The sequence below is a fragment of the Tarenaya hassleriana genome, unplaced genomic scaffold (genome assembly GCF_000463585.1).
Source record: "Tarenaya hassleriana unplaced genomic scaffold, ASM46358v1 Cleome1, whole genome shotgun sequence".
In the NCBI taxonomy this organism is placed as follows: domain Eukaryota; kingdom Viridiplantae; phylum Streptophyta; class Magnoliopsida; order Brassicales; family Cleomaceae; genus Tarenaya; species Tarenaya hassleriana.
Genome location: NW_010960187.1, coordinates 6,370,964 through 6,383,753, shown reverse-complemented (window position 1 = coordinate 6,383,753; position 12,790 = coordinate 6,370,964). Strand labels below are relative to the sequence as shown.

The 12,790-nt window shown below is 35.4% G+C and overlaps 3 protein-coding genes across 4 annotated transcripts in view; 1 reads left to right on the top strand and 2 right to left on the bottom strand.

Annotated features, from left to right (window-relative positions):
- Positions 1–714, bottom strand: part of LOC104815202 (plant UBX domain-containing protein 10-like) — a 3,121-nt gene extending 2,407 nt beyond the window's left edge. Inside the window, exon 1 of the mRNA XM_010543522.1 lies at positions 2–714. Within this exon, the coding sequence (XP_010541824.1) occupies positions 2–597 (596 nt within the window). The 5' untranslated portion in view covers positions 598–714. The remainder of the gene's footprint in view (position 1) is intronic.
- A 716-nt stretch (positions 715–1,430) lies between these two features.
- Positions 1,431–3,054, top strand: LOC104815194 (BTB/POZ domain-containing protein At3g05675). The gene is made up of 2 exons (XM_010543512.1): positions 1,431–1,606; positions 2,117–3,054. The coding sequence occupies exon 2, from the start codon at positions 2,126–2,128 to the stop codon at positions 2,987–2,989; it is 864 nt and encodes a 287-aa protein (XP_010541814.1). The 5' UTR covers positions 1,431–1,606; positions 2,117–2,125; the 3' UTR covers positions 2,990–3,054.
- A 5,812-nt stretch (positions 3,055–8,866) lies between these two features.
- LOC104815184 (dof zinc finger protein DOF4.6) lies at positions 8,867–10,956 on the bottom strand. 2 transcript variants are annotated; one of them, XM_010543502.2, is made up of 2 exons: positions 10,679–10,956; positions 8,867–10,133 (listed from the first exon to the last, which is right to left on the bottom strand). In XM_010543502.2, exons 1-2 carry the CDS (start codon positions 10,700–10,702, stop codon positions 9,141–9,143), a joined length of 1,017 nt encoding a protein of 338 aa, XP_010541804.1. In that variant the 5' UTR covers positions 10,703–10,956; the 3' UTR covers positions 8,867–9,140. The 2 variants fall into 2 exon arrangements, with proteins under 2 accessions (XP_010541804.1, XP_010541808.1); XM_010543506.2 differs by having other exon boundaries at positions 8,867–10,130; positions 10,679–10,953.
- Positions 10,957–12,790: the final 1,834 nt, after the last annotated feature.

Sequence of the window (12,790 nt, the reverse complement as noted above, 5' to 3'; positions counted from 1 at the left end):
AAGAGCGTCCATGAACCCGTCGGCCACAAAGTTAGGCCTGAAATTGCTCCCATACTCTCTCTCGAATGCAGCCACGAAGTCCATCGCCTCTGCAGCCGCCGCCGAAACAGACATAAGCCTAGCAGAGGACTCAGAACTCCGACCCGATCCGAGCCCCAGCATACCAAGCGAATACGAAAGGACTCCACCCGCAGCCCATAATCCCAATCCGATCGCGCCTGAAACCAACCCTAGACTACCAGACACGATCGATATCGGCAGAGTAATGATCCTCCACGCAACTCCCGGTGGTCCGCGGTTGCGACTTCCTCCCATCTGAGCAGCAGCAAGTTCCGTATGGTCAACAGCATCATGAGATGGAGAATAATTCATGTCGCCGCCGCCGACGCTACCTCCACCAGCAGTGTTGGCGGACCGATCTCCGCCGCCTCCGAAGTCTGAAGACGAAGCGTCGTTGTTCGGATTGGAGGAAGTGAAGGAGGAGATCGCGAGTTCGAGGTCCCATCCATGGGCCTGGAGAATGTCGGTGCACAGATCGGGATCATCGAGGCCTGTGATCGCTTGGAAGTACGCCAATTTGTCGGCAACATCAGCCATTACAGCGAGAAGACAACCCGATCGATGCCGAAACCTAGAGATTTTCCCTCGCTTTTTCTCAGACAGATTTAGGGATCTCTCTCTCTCTCTTATCCTTCTAGAACTGGAAAACTGTTGAAAAATGGTTCATCTGCTCATGACGATAGCTTTTGTACAAATACCGAAAATGTCCCTGAACATGAACCAGATCAACGAGAGTGCCGATTTAGCTGCCGGAAACGCTGTCGTTTTAGCTTCTCAGGGCCCACTACTATACAAGGCAACGAAAGCCACAATCTCTGACTGCATTAGCATTACATTTACACCAATTGCATTGCACATTAAGACATATAGAAAAGAAAATTGCTGTAAAGAATGTCATTTCAAGCGGAAAATAAATAAATAAATAACCAAAATTTTGCAATCCAAATATCCCCAATGAGAATTTCTGAAAAACCCTCTTGGAAAAAAAAAAAATCCTCCGAAACAAAATCACAGTTAATATAATACAAATTCCGTACCAAATTTACTAATTGAAAAATAGTTACTCGAAGCAGGCTTCAATAATAATAACAAAAGAACAAAACTTTTAAGAGTATGGCAACTAGTCATTAGAAGTCATGAATCAAGAGTCGGTTGGCCCACAAGCTGATTTTCGTCCACTCATATCACAGTGATAATTCCAAATCTACCCCCACTTTTATCTTTTTTGGGCCGCATAACTCAAAATATTTGGGCTTTTTTGATAACGAATTGGGCTAAACCCAAATCTCGGCCCATCACAAGCTGTCGCGGACTTTGGACCGGAATGCTCGTGTTTCGATAAGGCCAACCGACTTCATTCCGAACATCGGCGTCTCGAAGTCCACAGAATTGCCATTTCTGTTGTTGGTAGCTCTTCGTCTAACTCTCTCTCTCTCAACCTCCAAATACACACACGCATACAAAGATTCGACCTTTTCTTTTTTTTTTTCCCTTGTTTTTCTTTTAATCTTCTCTGTTGAATCTGGGAAACACTTCCGGAAAAAGGGTCAGTTCTTTTTCTCCTGATTTTACCGACCCTTTGGAAAGCAATGGGTTTCTCGAGTGTTCATTTCTTCTGTGGCATGTCTGAAACTGATTGAATTCATAAATCTGAGTAATCTGGGGTTTTAGGGGAGATCTCATTAGGGTTCGTTGTCTTTGTGGAGAAATACGTTTATATAGCGGTTGCTTGGATAAATATCACGTCTTTATCGGCTTATAGTTCGGTTTAGGATTGGTTAAAGTGCCCTGCTTTATCAAATTGAGATCGTTTTCTTAATGAGTTGTGAAATGATGATCCTGTGGTGAGAAGGATTCTTGTAATTGGAGTTGCCCATTTTGTTTTCAGCAGATTGGTCTTTGAAATTTGGGTTTTTGGGTTGCGTTTATTGTTCTTTTAATCTTTTGTATCTCTGGGAAAAATCGTCACTTTTTTTCCTTTTCCGCCGTTTCACTAATCTTATGTTAAGATATCGTGCGTTGATCTTAATGAATCTTATCTGTGAGTTTTGTTCAGATCATCCAAATGCATGAGGCTGCTGTTGATCAATCCCTCGGTACCAAGAACGTCCTGACTTCAGCTCTTCATTTCGCCATCTCTGTCGAAACGCTGAATAACCCTCCCGAGTTTGCTAATGAGCTCAAAAACTCAGCTCAAGAACAAGTCGAATTCATGCTGGCTGAGGACCAAGAAGCCCGGTTACTGATTTCTGACGAGGAAGTCCGATCGGTCGTCAAATCCAGAATCTCTGACGTTCTATCGACGTTCTTGGACAGATTATCGTCACTGCTTCTTCCTGAGACCGATCTGGTTTCCGGGTTTTCAGAGGACAATGTTCTTCAGACACTCTCAGATATCGAATGGCTATGTAAAGTACTGCCTAGGATGGAACTGATGAAAGATCTTGTTTCCAAATGGGCCGATATCTCGGGCAAGATTCTGGCTGTAGCAGAGAACTGCAAGTTTGATTCTCGGCTATGGGGCGTGAAGATGAAGTTGGCTGAAGTAACAGGGAAGGTTCTGGAAGCAGTCGGGTACGGAACCGTGGTTCTTCCTTCTAGAAGCAGGGTTTGTCTTTTGAAGACATGGTTGCCTTTCATGAGGAGACTAAAGACTATGCTTGAATCGGAGGGTTCTCAATCCGGGTTCAGAATGGACGAAGATCTCTGCGAATGCATAGAAGGATCGATGGTATCGTTGGTCTTGACACTTCCTTCGGACGATCAGACGGAGGTTCTTGGCGAATGGATGAGAGGGATCGAGCTGGATCAGGTTAAATTCCCGGATTTGAGCGAAGCATTCGAGGTTTGGTGTTATAGGACTAAGTCTGCAAAGAGAAGGTTGTTGGAAAGATGTGATAGACTTGCAACTTTGAACCCTGCCCTTTGATTAGTGGCCTCTGTTAATTTGTCTTTGCAAACATCTAAATTTTAAGAATTTGCGGATTTAACTAATCAAGTTCCAAACTCTTTGGAACAGAAATAGTTTAGTTCCAACCTTCTCTTCAAACTGTTTCCTTCTTGTACGAGTGTAAATTAAGATGGACAGTTCGGTTAATAATAGCGATTCGAACCAAATTGAACTTATAGTCAATGTTAAGCTGATTTGAATATAAAATAAAATAAGTATAATTCTTCTCTAATCGAGAAAAAAACGAATATGAATTAAATCGCGACCAAGCACAAAAAAAGTCGAAAATATTTTTGAAAACAAATGTTTTCTATCAATAATAAAAATCTGAATCGAACCAAAACAGAAATAGTTAAAATTATTTTTTAAATCGGAATAATCGAACCATTTTTTTATATGGGCTTTGATAATCGGAATCATCCCGTATGCTTGTGTTTCTGAAAAAGGCCCATGTTGACCCAATGGAGAATGAATCCGGGCTTCTTTATTATGTAAAAGCCCATACTGACCCAATGTCTTCGTACATGGGCCCAAATACTTTCCTAATGCGAAAACGTGACACGTCATCAGAAGTTTAGCCTGGGAATGTTCAGTTAATTCCTTAAAAAATAAAAAATATGCCCTTTGGTCTGTGTTATATTATAAACATCGATTTCGATACGGTATAAGATTTCTTTTTTACTCTCTAGTGGTTTACACAGAAGTTGAAAACGATTTATATCTGCCCACAAAATGCATATATACGTCCTTCAATTAAAACTTTCAAATTACTGATATTTTTTTTTTTAATTAGGAGGTTTACCTGAGCCTTCGACCCAGGTCTGGCGACAGGGGCGCAGAGAGCAACACCCTCCCAATCGAGAAATTATCTCTCTCCCTTCCCAACAGTTGGAATCGAACTTGTGACCTGGAGTCCAAAGAGCACATCCAACATAACCACTCGTCCACTACTAATTGGGTATATATATATATATATATTCTTTTTTTTATACATTGGGAACTCCGGCTGCTACCCTTCGGGCGCGCTGACCGAGTAAACCCAAGCCCACACGCACGAGCCTACAACACACGCGTGAGAGGTAAATCAACCGTAATTGACAGATAGATGAGCGGGCAAGGAGTCAAACCCCAACCTCTCGATATATTGATCATACTTCTTGCCAACTCACCTAGGGGTTTCCCCATATATATATATATATATTCTTGAAGAGGTGTATCTGTCATTATATGTTATGTGAACATTGATAGAGACATCTCACTGAATTGTGGATAAAATCCAATCACTTGTGGTTCACTCTTTGCTTTGGATACAGTTTCCATTCATTTTCAATGACTTTTGATGTTTGCTTCTGCTTTCTCACGTCACGTATTTTCGGCTTTGGCAAATGTCACCGTTTTGTTCCATTTGATAAGGCGATGCAATTTTTTTTATAAAATCATATTATCGTTTTTTTACTATTTTTTTATTTATTTATCATGAAATAAATGTTAACGGACCAGATGAAATACATATATATAAAGAATTTGAACCTGTTTCTATTATATATTCAATTTCCGCCGGGATAATAGAATACAAGAAACACGTTGTCTAATCAATTTACGTAATAGATCACATCATCTGTTTCTACATAACAAGGATAGAATCCCAAACTAATTATTGCAATTATTATAATGAAGAGCAAACATATTGTATATATATGTATATTTATGTGTGTGTGTTCTTAGTTAAAAAAAAAAAGGTGGAGATGCATAATTGTACACATTATACGGATTAGATGAATCATTAGAAAATAATTACAGTATATTAACATAGTGAGACTATATACACATAGTCAAAAAAGTGATTACAGAGCTAATCATGTGAGGTTACTATTAATATGCTGAACGATGAAGCCTCTGCATATCCATAAATTATAACGCCGTACCCATTTGACATATGACTCGACAATTGAATATTTCATCCTCTTTTTTCTTACCAAACAACTTATGCCATGGTTTATAAAAAAAAAACGTTGACTGTATCTTACATTTACAAGTCAATTCTATTTATTTTTTCTTGAAGTGTTATGGTATACTATTCAAACTTGATTATTCTATAATTTGTTTATTTTTTATTTTTTTATAATCCGCAAATTTACTGAGCTTTTTACCCAATTATATTTTTCATAAAAACGGAGAAGTACAAGTGAATGTTGAAGTAGAAAAATAAACGTTGACTGTATCTTACATTTACAAGTCAATTCTATTTATTTTTTCTTGAAGTGTTATGGTATACTATTCAAACTTGATTATTCTATAATTTGTTTATTTTTTATTTTTTTATAATCCGCAAATTTACTGAGCTTTTTACCCAATTATATTTTTCATAAAAACGGAGAAGTACAAGTGAATGTTGAAGTAGAAAAATAAATATGTGATTGGAGGAAAATCTAGATTTTGGAGGAACACAATATTATGTTAAATATTGTGAATCATATTTATTTCCGTTATATTTATATTTCTTTTTATTTCATTTGTTAATTTTCCTATAAATATGTGAGTTATTTTCATTGTAATGGAACAAGAAGAAGAAGAGATGTAGCAATAAAAGTAATTCCGTTCCTTTCTATTTGTCTTATTTTATTTCCGCATTTTATTTTTCTATGGACGCACTCTATACGTGTTTCGACGCACTCTAAGTATGTTTGGATGATCTGCTCTATATCTTTTTTTTTTTCTCAATTTCTTCTTTTTTTTTTTAGTTTTGGATGTTCATATATCCAAATCGTTCAAATATGAGTAAAAATCCCAAAATCAAACGAGGTGTTATGACAAAAAGAAGCCAAACCTAAAAACTCTAAGATCAAGCGAGGTGCTATGACAAAAAGAGTTAAAGGTAGAACTTCAAAGTCAAGCGAAATGATTTGAACATGAGTAATATTCTCTAAAAGAACTAAATTTTGTGTTTATGGATTTTTCAAAAGACAATGAAAATGTCTATGGATTTTTATCGCATTATCTTTTCAAGATTGATTTTTGCATTCTTTCAAAATCAATCTTGAGGGGAATGTTGAAGTAGGAAAATAAATATGTGATTGGAAGAAAATCTAGATTTTGGAGGAACACAATATTATGTTAAATATTGTGAATCATATTTATTTCCGTTATATCTATATTTCCTTTTATTTCATTTGTTAATTTTTCTATAAATATGTGAGTTATTTTCATTGTAATGGAACAAGAAGAAGAAGAGATGTAGCAATAAAAGTAATTTCGTTTCTTTCTATTTGTCTTATTTTATTTCCGCATTTTATTTTTCTACAGTGAATACTTTTTTTCCAAACGGAAACTCGAACGTTGGTTGAAAAAAAGCTTTGCTTCTTTCCGATCCAGTTGAGCCACCGAATTTTGAATATCTAAAGATTTATAAGTTTAGTTTGGATAAACAAATGAAAATACACTATTTCTACTGCACAAATTTCCACTCTATTTGACATAAATTTACTACCAAACATAAGGAATAAAGCTCCCTCCCTATCTTAACTTATTATTTCATGGTACAAATTAAAATATATTTCGATATATAAAACATACGATTGAATTACCATTACAATCTACCTCTTAGATAGATAGATGAAAACTAGTTAATATTTAAATAAAATAGTGGAAAAAGTTATCATTCACATGAATTAATTAAACTCATATATTTTATTTTGTTGGTAAGAGAGATATTGCAAGGTAGGAATGCAAAACAAGTCTAGTTTACGAACCGGCTCACAGACCGCTTCGTTTTTAATCGAATTAGATTGAGAAATATAAATTGGAAAAAAATGGGTTCACAAACCGAGCTCATTACGGGTAACCCGTCAACCTGTAAACTATAATTTTTTTTCTTCAAACAATAATATTTTTATTAAATTGTTTTTTATTATTATGTAATTAGTTTTATTATTTTTTATTTATTTCGCGAACTGAATCGATTTGGGTCAACCATAATTTTTTCATTCGGGAAAAATGAACCGCAGTCGGATCGAGCCGTACGAGGACGAGTCGAACCAGCCTGTTTTATATCGTGTTGCAATGGCTCGGTCTCGAACCGGGTCATCCCGTTTTACAAGTGAAAAGGACAAAACACACAAACATAATTGGGAATAGTCATGATGATGATGATGATGATGATGATGACGCATAATTAATTCCACGTACCTAAACTTATTGTTCCATGTAAGTTGCGCGCGAAACCCACTTTGTATCTGTTCATAATTCCACAGAGCATTAAATTAAAAATGCATGCAAACCTCTCTCACACACACACGCATATACATATACATGTACACACACTATTCCAATGTCATGCATGTCCATAAAGTTTTCCATAAGTTATACTAATAATTTACTTATCGGATAGGACTTATCCACAGAGTCCCTGACCTTTCCCCGACACAAACCAAGTTTTGATTATACTATTTTTTGGATGGTTAAAGTACCGATTGGTATTATTGGGTTTGGGTTTCTTCGGTTCATATAAACCGATCGATATATATACTTCATAGACTTTAATTATAACCGATCGATAACCAAATCGAATATAATGTAAATTGTCTTGACTTTTGGATATAACTAAACGTGGCAACGGTTCAGTTTTGCTTATGTTTCGAAACATAAATTATACGATTTGTCATGAAAGCAAATTGCATATTCGATGAGGTATTTTTGAAAAAATAAATAAAATAAAGAGGAGAGCAGAACAAGGGTCCAGATCTGTATCGATGGAAACATAGATAGTGGGATGTATTATTTCGTGGGCACAGAGATCGAGGAGAATGTTTTTGTGGGTCCCCCAGTCTCCAACCCCTATGACTCTTGTCCAGTCAGATTATTCTTCCCACTTTCTTATTTTTCTATTATTATTATTATTTTAAAATAAATAACATTCTTCCGCTTGATTTTTCAACCTGTAATTAGGCTTCAAAAACAATCCACCTATATATGACTTTATAGTAATATTCAACTACACTATAAAATATTCTCTTTATGAATAGACCATCAAATCTTTGAAAATCTGATCTCTCTCTCTCACACATACACATATATATCCTGTAAATATTTGTAATTAATGACAAAAATAAAATAAAATAGATGTAAAACAATATATATATATATATATACTCACAAAATAAAATCCCAAGCAAAGTTGAAAAGATTACATGAATCGGATTCAGATATCAAATAATTATTATTCACACACGTACGAGAGTTCACGTTATAAAAAGATTCACGAAAAGCAGCACTTGTCGTACCGTCAATACATGATCGAAATTAATATACTGACGAACCATACAATTAAGTTGAAGGGGGGAAATGAGTTGTAAACCAATTAATATTCAACTAAAATTCAATAAATATATATACACATATTTAGTGAGGGTCATGTGAGATGTGATCAGAGCTTACCTGTCCCCTTTTAATTTCTCTTGATTTTTCACATCCCGTTTTGTTCTCTTTGGAAGCCCGCCTTCAATGCCTTTGAAGTATCTTTTGCTTCTTGATTTGCATCTATACACACATACATACATATATATATATATATATATATATATATATATATGTGTGTGAGTTTATATATGAAGGGGTTATAATAAACTTCGCCTTAATACTTGAACCCTAATTTTAGTTTATTTTCTCAGAAACTTCATCCGGATAAACATATAGTCAATAATGACTAACCACGCATTGATATATATACACTAACCCTAACTTTACGAATATCGCGTAACGAAAATTGTTGCGAATAAAATTCACCATATATGATATCGTATGAAATATTATATTCTGCATTTGTTTAATTAAGTCCAAATAAAATTTTGGTAGAAAGTGAAATGAAAAATACATAGATAATGGCCATATAGAGAACAGAAGGGAACATGAACAACCAACCAATTTATCCTTTAAAAGTTGTGTTAGTAGGAAAAGAAATAAAGACAAGTCATTGATTCATGCATGCACCCCACATTTTTAAAATCAAATTAACCCCAAAGATTAACCCCCAAAAAAAGGAGAGACACACCAAGAAAAACCAAAGGGGAAGGAGATTAATTAATTAAATACCATAATTAATCACTCTAGTATATCTTCAAGACTTAGAGTTGTTTCACCATGATCCTCCACTCAGCATCCCAGTCCAATACCCTGCAGAAGCAGTAGCATCACCACCTTGCTTTTGATCATTAATCTCACTGATTATATTATGATTAGACGTTGTTGATGCTGATGATAGAGGGACTGGCAATTTCAAATCCTCAAATGGGAACAGGAGCCTCTCACCAATCCCAGAACCGTCTTCTTGCTGAGCGCCGTGGTGGAACCCACGATCAAGTGAAAACCCTAGAAGTGATGTTGATGTGCATGGCTTGTAGTGATCTTGCATGGAAAACCCAGATGGGTCTTGATGATGATGGACAGATGGCAAAGCCATGAATGAGTTTGAACTCCCGCTGTTGCTGCTCAGGAGATCCAAAGACGATGTCGTCATAGCTGCTGAAGTGGCAGAACATGAGGGTAAAAGTACTTGGTTGCTGTTGTTATTCCCACCGTACTGGATGAGTTCAGTTAAATTGCTTCTGAACCCATGTGGGAAACGCAGATTGAGATCTTGGGTCTCATGGAATTTAGGGTTTTGACCGGTCAAACCTTGTTGGGTCATACTCATCAGGTGGTGCTCAGAGAGATGCTTCTTTGGAGCTGGCAATGGCGCAGAATTTGAGGGATTATTAATGTTATGATTATGGCCATTGGAATAATTGGATCTCTTGTTCTTCCTTGAGCCACCGCCGACAGGGATGTTCCTGAGAGATCCACCTTCAGTCCAATACCTTCGACAAGTCTTGCAGAAGTACCTTGGCTGTGTAAGACTGTAATTGTTGTAATAGCAAAATTTTGTGTTTGTAGAGTTGCATCTTGGGCAGTTCAAAGCTTGATCCTTTTGTGGTCTCGCTTTTCTCTCTCCTCCTCCAGCAGCTTCGGCTTCAGTTGCAGCCACCGCCCCATGTGCAGTCGTCGTCTGCTGCGGCGGCGGAGGCTGCAAACGCGGCGGCTTGGGGCATGTGTTTGTTATTATCTCCTCCAAGGGTTTGACCACAATCTTCTTGATCAAATTCCAAGAAACAAAATATACAAATTAACACCCAAAATAATTATATCTATCATCTATGGACACACACCCACACCCACGCACTTATATATATATATATATGGTTATTTGGGTATATGATATATGGCGAATTGTAAATTTGTTGGAAGTGGAGATTATTGTGAAGGAGAAAACAATTCAAAGAACAACATACAACGGCATATAGCATTATGTGTACATGAAATGGTCGTAATCAACACAAAAATGTTATGAAAAACTCAGGTCATGTGTGAAACCAGAAAAAAAAAAGCGAGGGTCGGAAAACAAAAGAGTAAAGTGCAGAAGGATAAAAGTCATAAAAAATATGAAAGGCCATAAATAATGAAAAGAAGAAGCTCCAAAAACATCATCATCTTTGGAAAAAGAATGAAAGGGAAAAAAGCAAATCACATACAAACAAGAACGCATAGCAGAAGCATCAATTCCAAAGATCAAGAAAAGGATATATAAATACATACATATTTACACACATCTAAATGTAAACATATATATATATATACCTGTGGCCATTGAGCAGTATCCATGGAGATATGAAACTTTCCCAGATCAGAAGAAACTCAAACTGATCCTTTCTTTCTCTGCTTCTTTTTGGATTTGTATCTGGTGTGTGTTTTTTTTTTTAATTTTGTTTTTGGGTGAAGAGAAAGGGAATTTTGGTTCTTGAGAGATCTTTTTGTGTGTGGAAGTTCTGTGTATGTTCCTCTGGTCACATTTGCTTTATGGCTTGAGAGAGAGAGAGAGAGAGAGAGAGAAATTATAATTTAAATAAAGCGATCAAATTGCATAATATAAGACTATTAAAACATTCCGAGTGGAATCTTTGTCGTAGTGAAACTAAAACGAATACTTTAATACGTGCGTATATATAGATTATATATATATATATATTTCTTACTGTATATACATATATATATATATTATAATTGTGTCAGTGTCTTGTGTCTATGACTTTTACAACTCGATTGGTGGAGTAATTATGCGTAAATTAATTGGATTATCATCTTGAATTCGGATAAGTCATATATTTATTTAATATACACTCACATAATTACATTGTTGATACATAAAAGGCTAAAAAAGACTGATTATAATAATATTGTATATAAAATTAATATGCGATTCATTTACAAGGGTACGTAGTTTCAGCTTTAATTACGTTGTTAAGAACTTCAAACGATAGCACTAGGAACACGTGTTTTTATTGGTTACTTATTTAATAAATTAGACAACATAAGCTATTTAATTAATTCCTTATCCTCTTAAGTATTCTTAGTAATAAAAGAATAACTTAATTGCGAAATTGCTATATATGGAATTTATTTTCATATCCAACGCGTTAGCTCATGAAATAAGTAGCACATCTTCTAAAAAAGTAGATATTACAGCGCATAAAAATCCATAAAATCTTCATTTACCTTTTTTTTTTATAATTAACAATCTCCATTTTCTATATATTAAATTAATTTGCTATCTGCAAGCTTTACCTGCCTAATCTTTATGCATGCATGTGAGTTTACTTATAATAATATAATCAAACCTGCTTGTTGAACTAAAATTCGGTAATCACTTGTGTCTATTACTGTATATATGACACAGTACTTGTATTAAGTTATATAAACTTACATATGTATTAAGTTTTTTTTTGGTTTACATATGTATTAAGTTATCATCGTGGAGGGGTGCAAATTTATATGAAACTTCCGTATAATATGTTTGTACGGAATAATTGAATTCAGAGTACCTAAAAAGTTGACCCTTCGCATTGATCCCTTTTATTCTTGAATAAAATAAAAATAAATTCAATACAATATATATTCGATAATATATATATATATACGTGAGAAAAAAATGTAAAAAGCAGGGAACCAAACACGTCCTCAGCGGTCCACATGCTGAAGAAATAAAGAGATAAATTATCTTTAATACACATTACCGTCTTTCACGTGTGTCTTAAGATTCCATTAGGATATAATTGGCTGTGTCGCAGCCGATATGATTGAACGGCCCTGATTCACTCATGATTTCCCACCGGACGGTAATCATGACGTGGATTTGATCGGAGTAGGAGGACCCACCGCCACTTGGCCTCTGCGTCATTGCCACGTGGGCTAACTTTGTGTACAAAACAGCTCAAAAACACCTAATACACCCCCCTCCATGTGCCGACCTAATGAGCAAATGGATGTAATGTAACCAAACACATAAAATATATACGAGTTTGTACGTATAACATTTATAAAACGGAAATGAAATATAAAATTATGATGCATTCCAAAAGGACGCGATTAACGTGGTGGATATGATGGTTCGTCCAATTATATTCATACATGTTAAAAACGACCCATCTAGTGGCATTTTTGGATTACAACTTTTTTTTTTGGTTAAATTGGTTTACGACTTTTCGAATACAATTATAGGGGGATTATAAATATGTGGGAAAAAACTACAATACAAAAAATGATATAAAATATACGGAATTTCAAGGTATGGAGAAATAGTTATTTGTTCGTATAATAGTGAGGCAATTGATTTTTTTATTTTTGGTTAGACCGACAATTTCATTAGAAGAATTTAATGTGAAAGGGCAAGGAAACGAGGTCCGAGATTATGAC

Coding starts and splice junctions, on each gene's coding strand:
- LOC104815194 (XM_010543512.1), top strand. CDS start 2,126: ATGCATGAGGCTGCTGTTGATCAATCCCTCGGTACCAAGAACGTCCTG.
- LOC104815184 (XM_010543502.2), bottom strand. CDS start 10,702: ATGGATACTGCTCAATGGCCACAG. Junction 10,134..10,678: donor ATACTGCTCAATGGCCACAG/GTATATATATAT, acceptor AATTTGATCAAG/AAGATTGTGGTCAAACCCTT.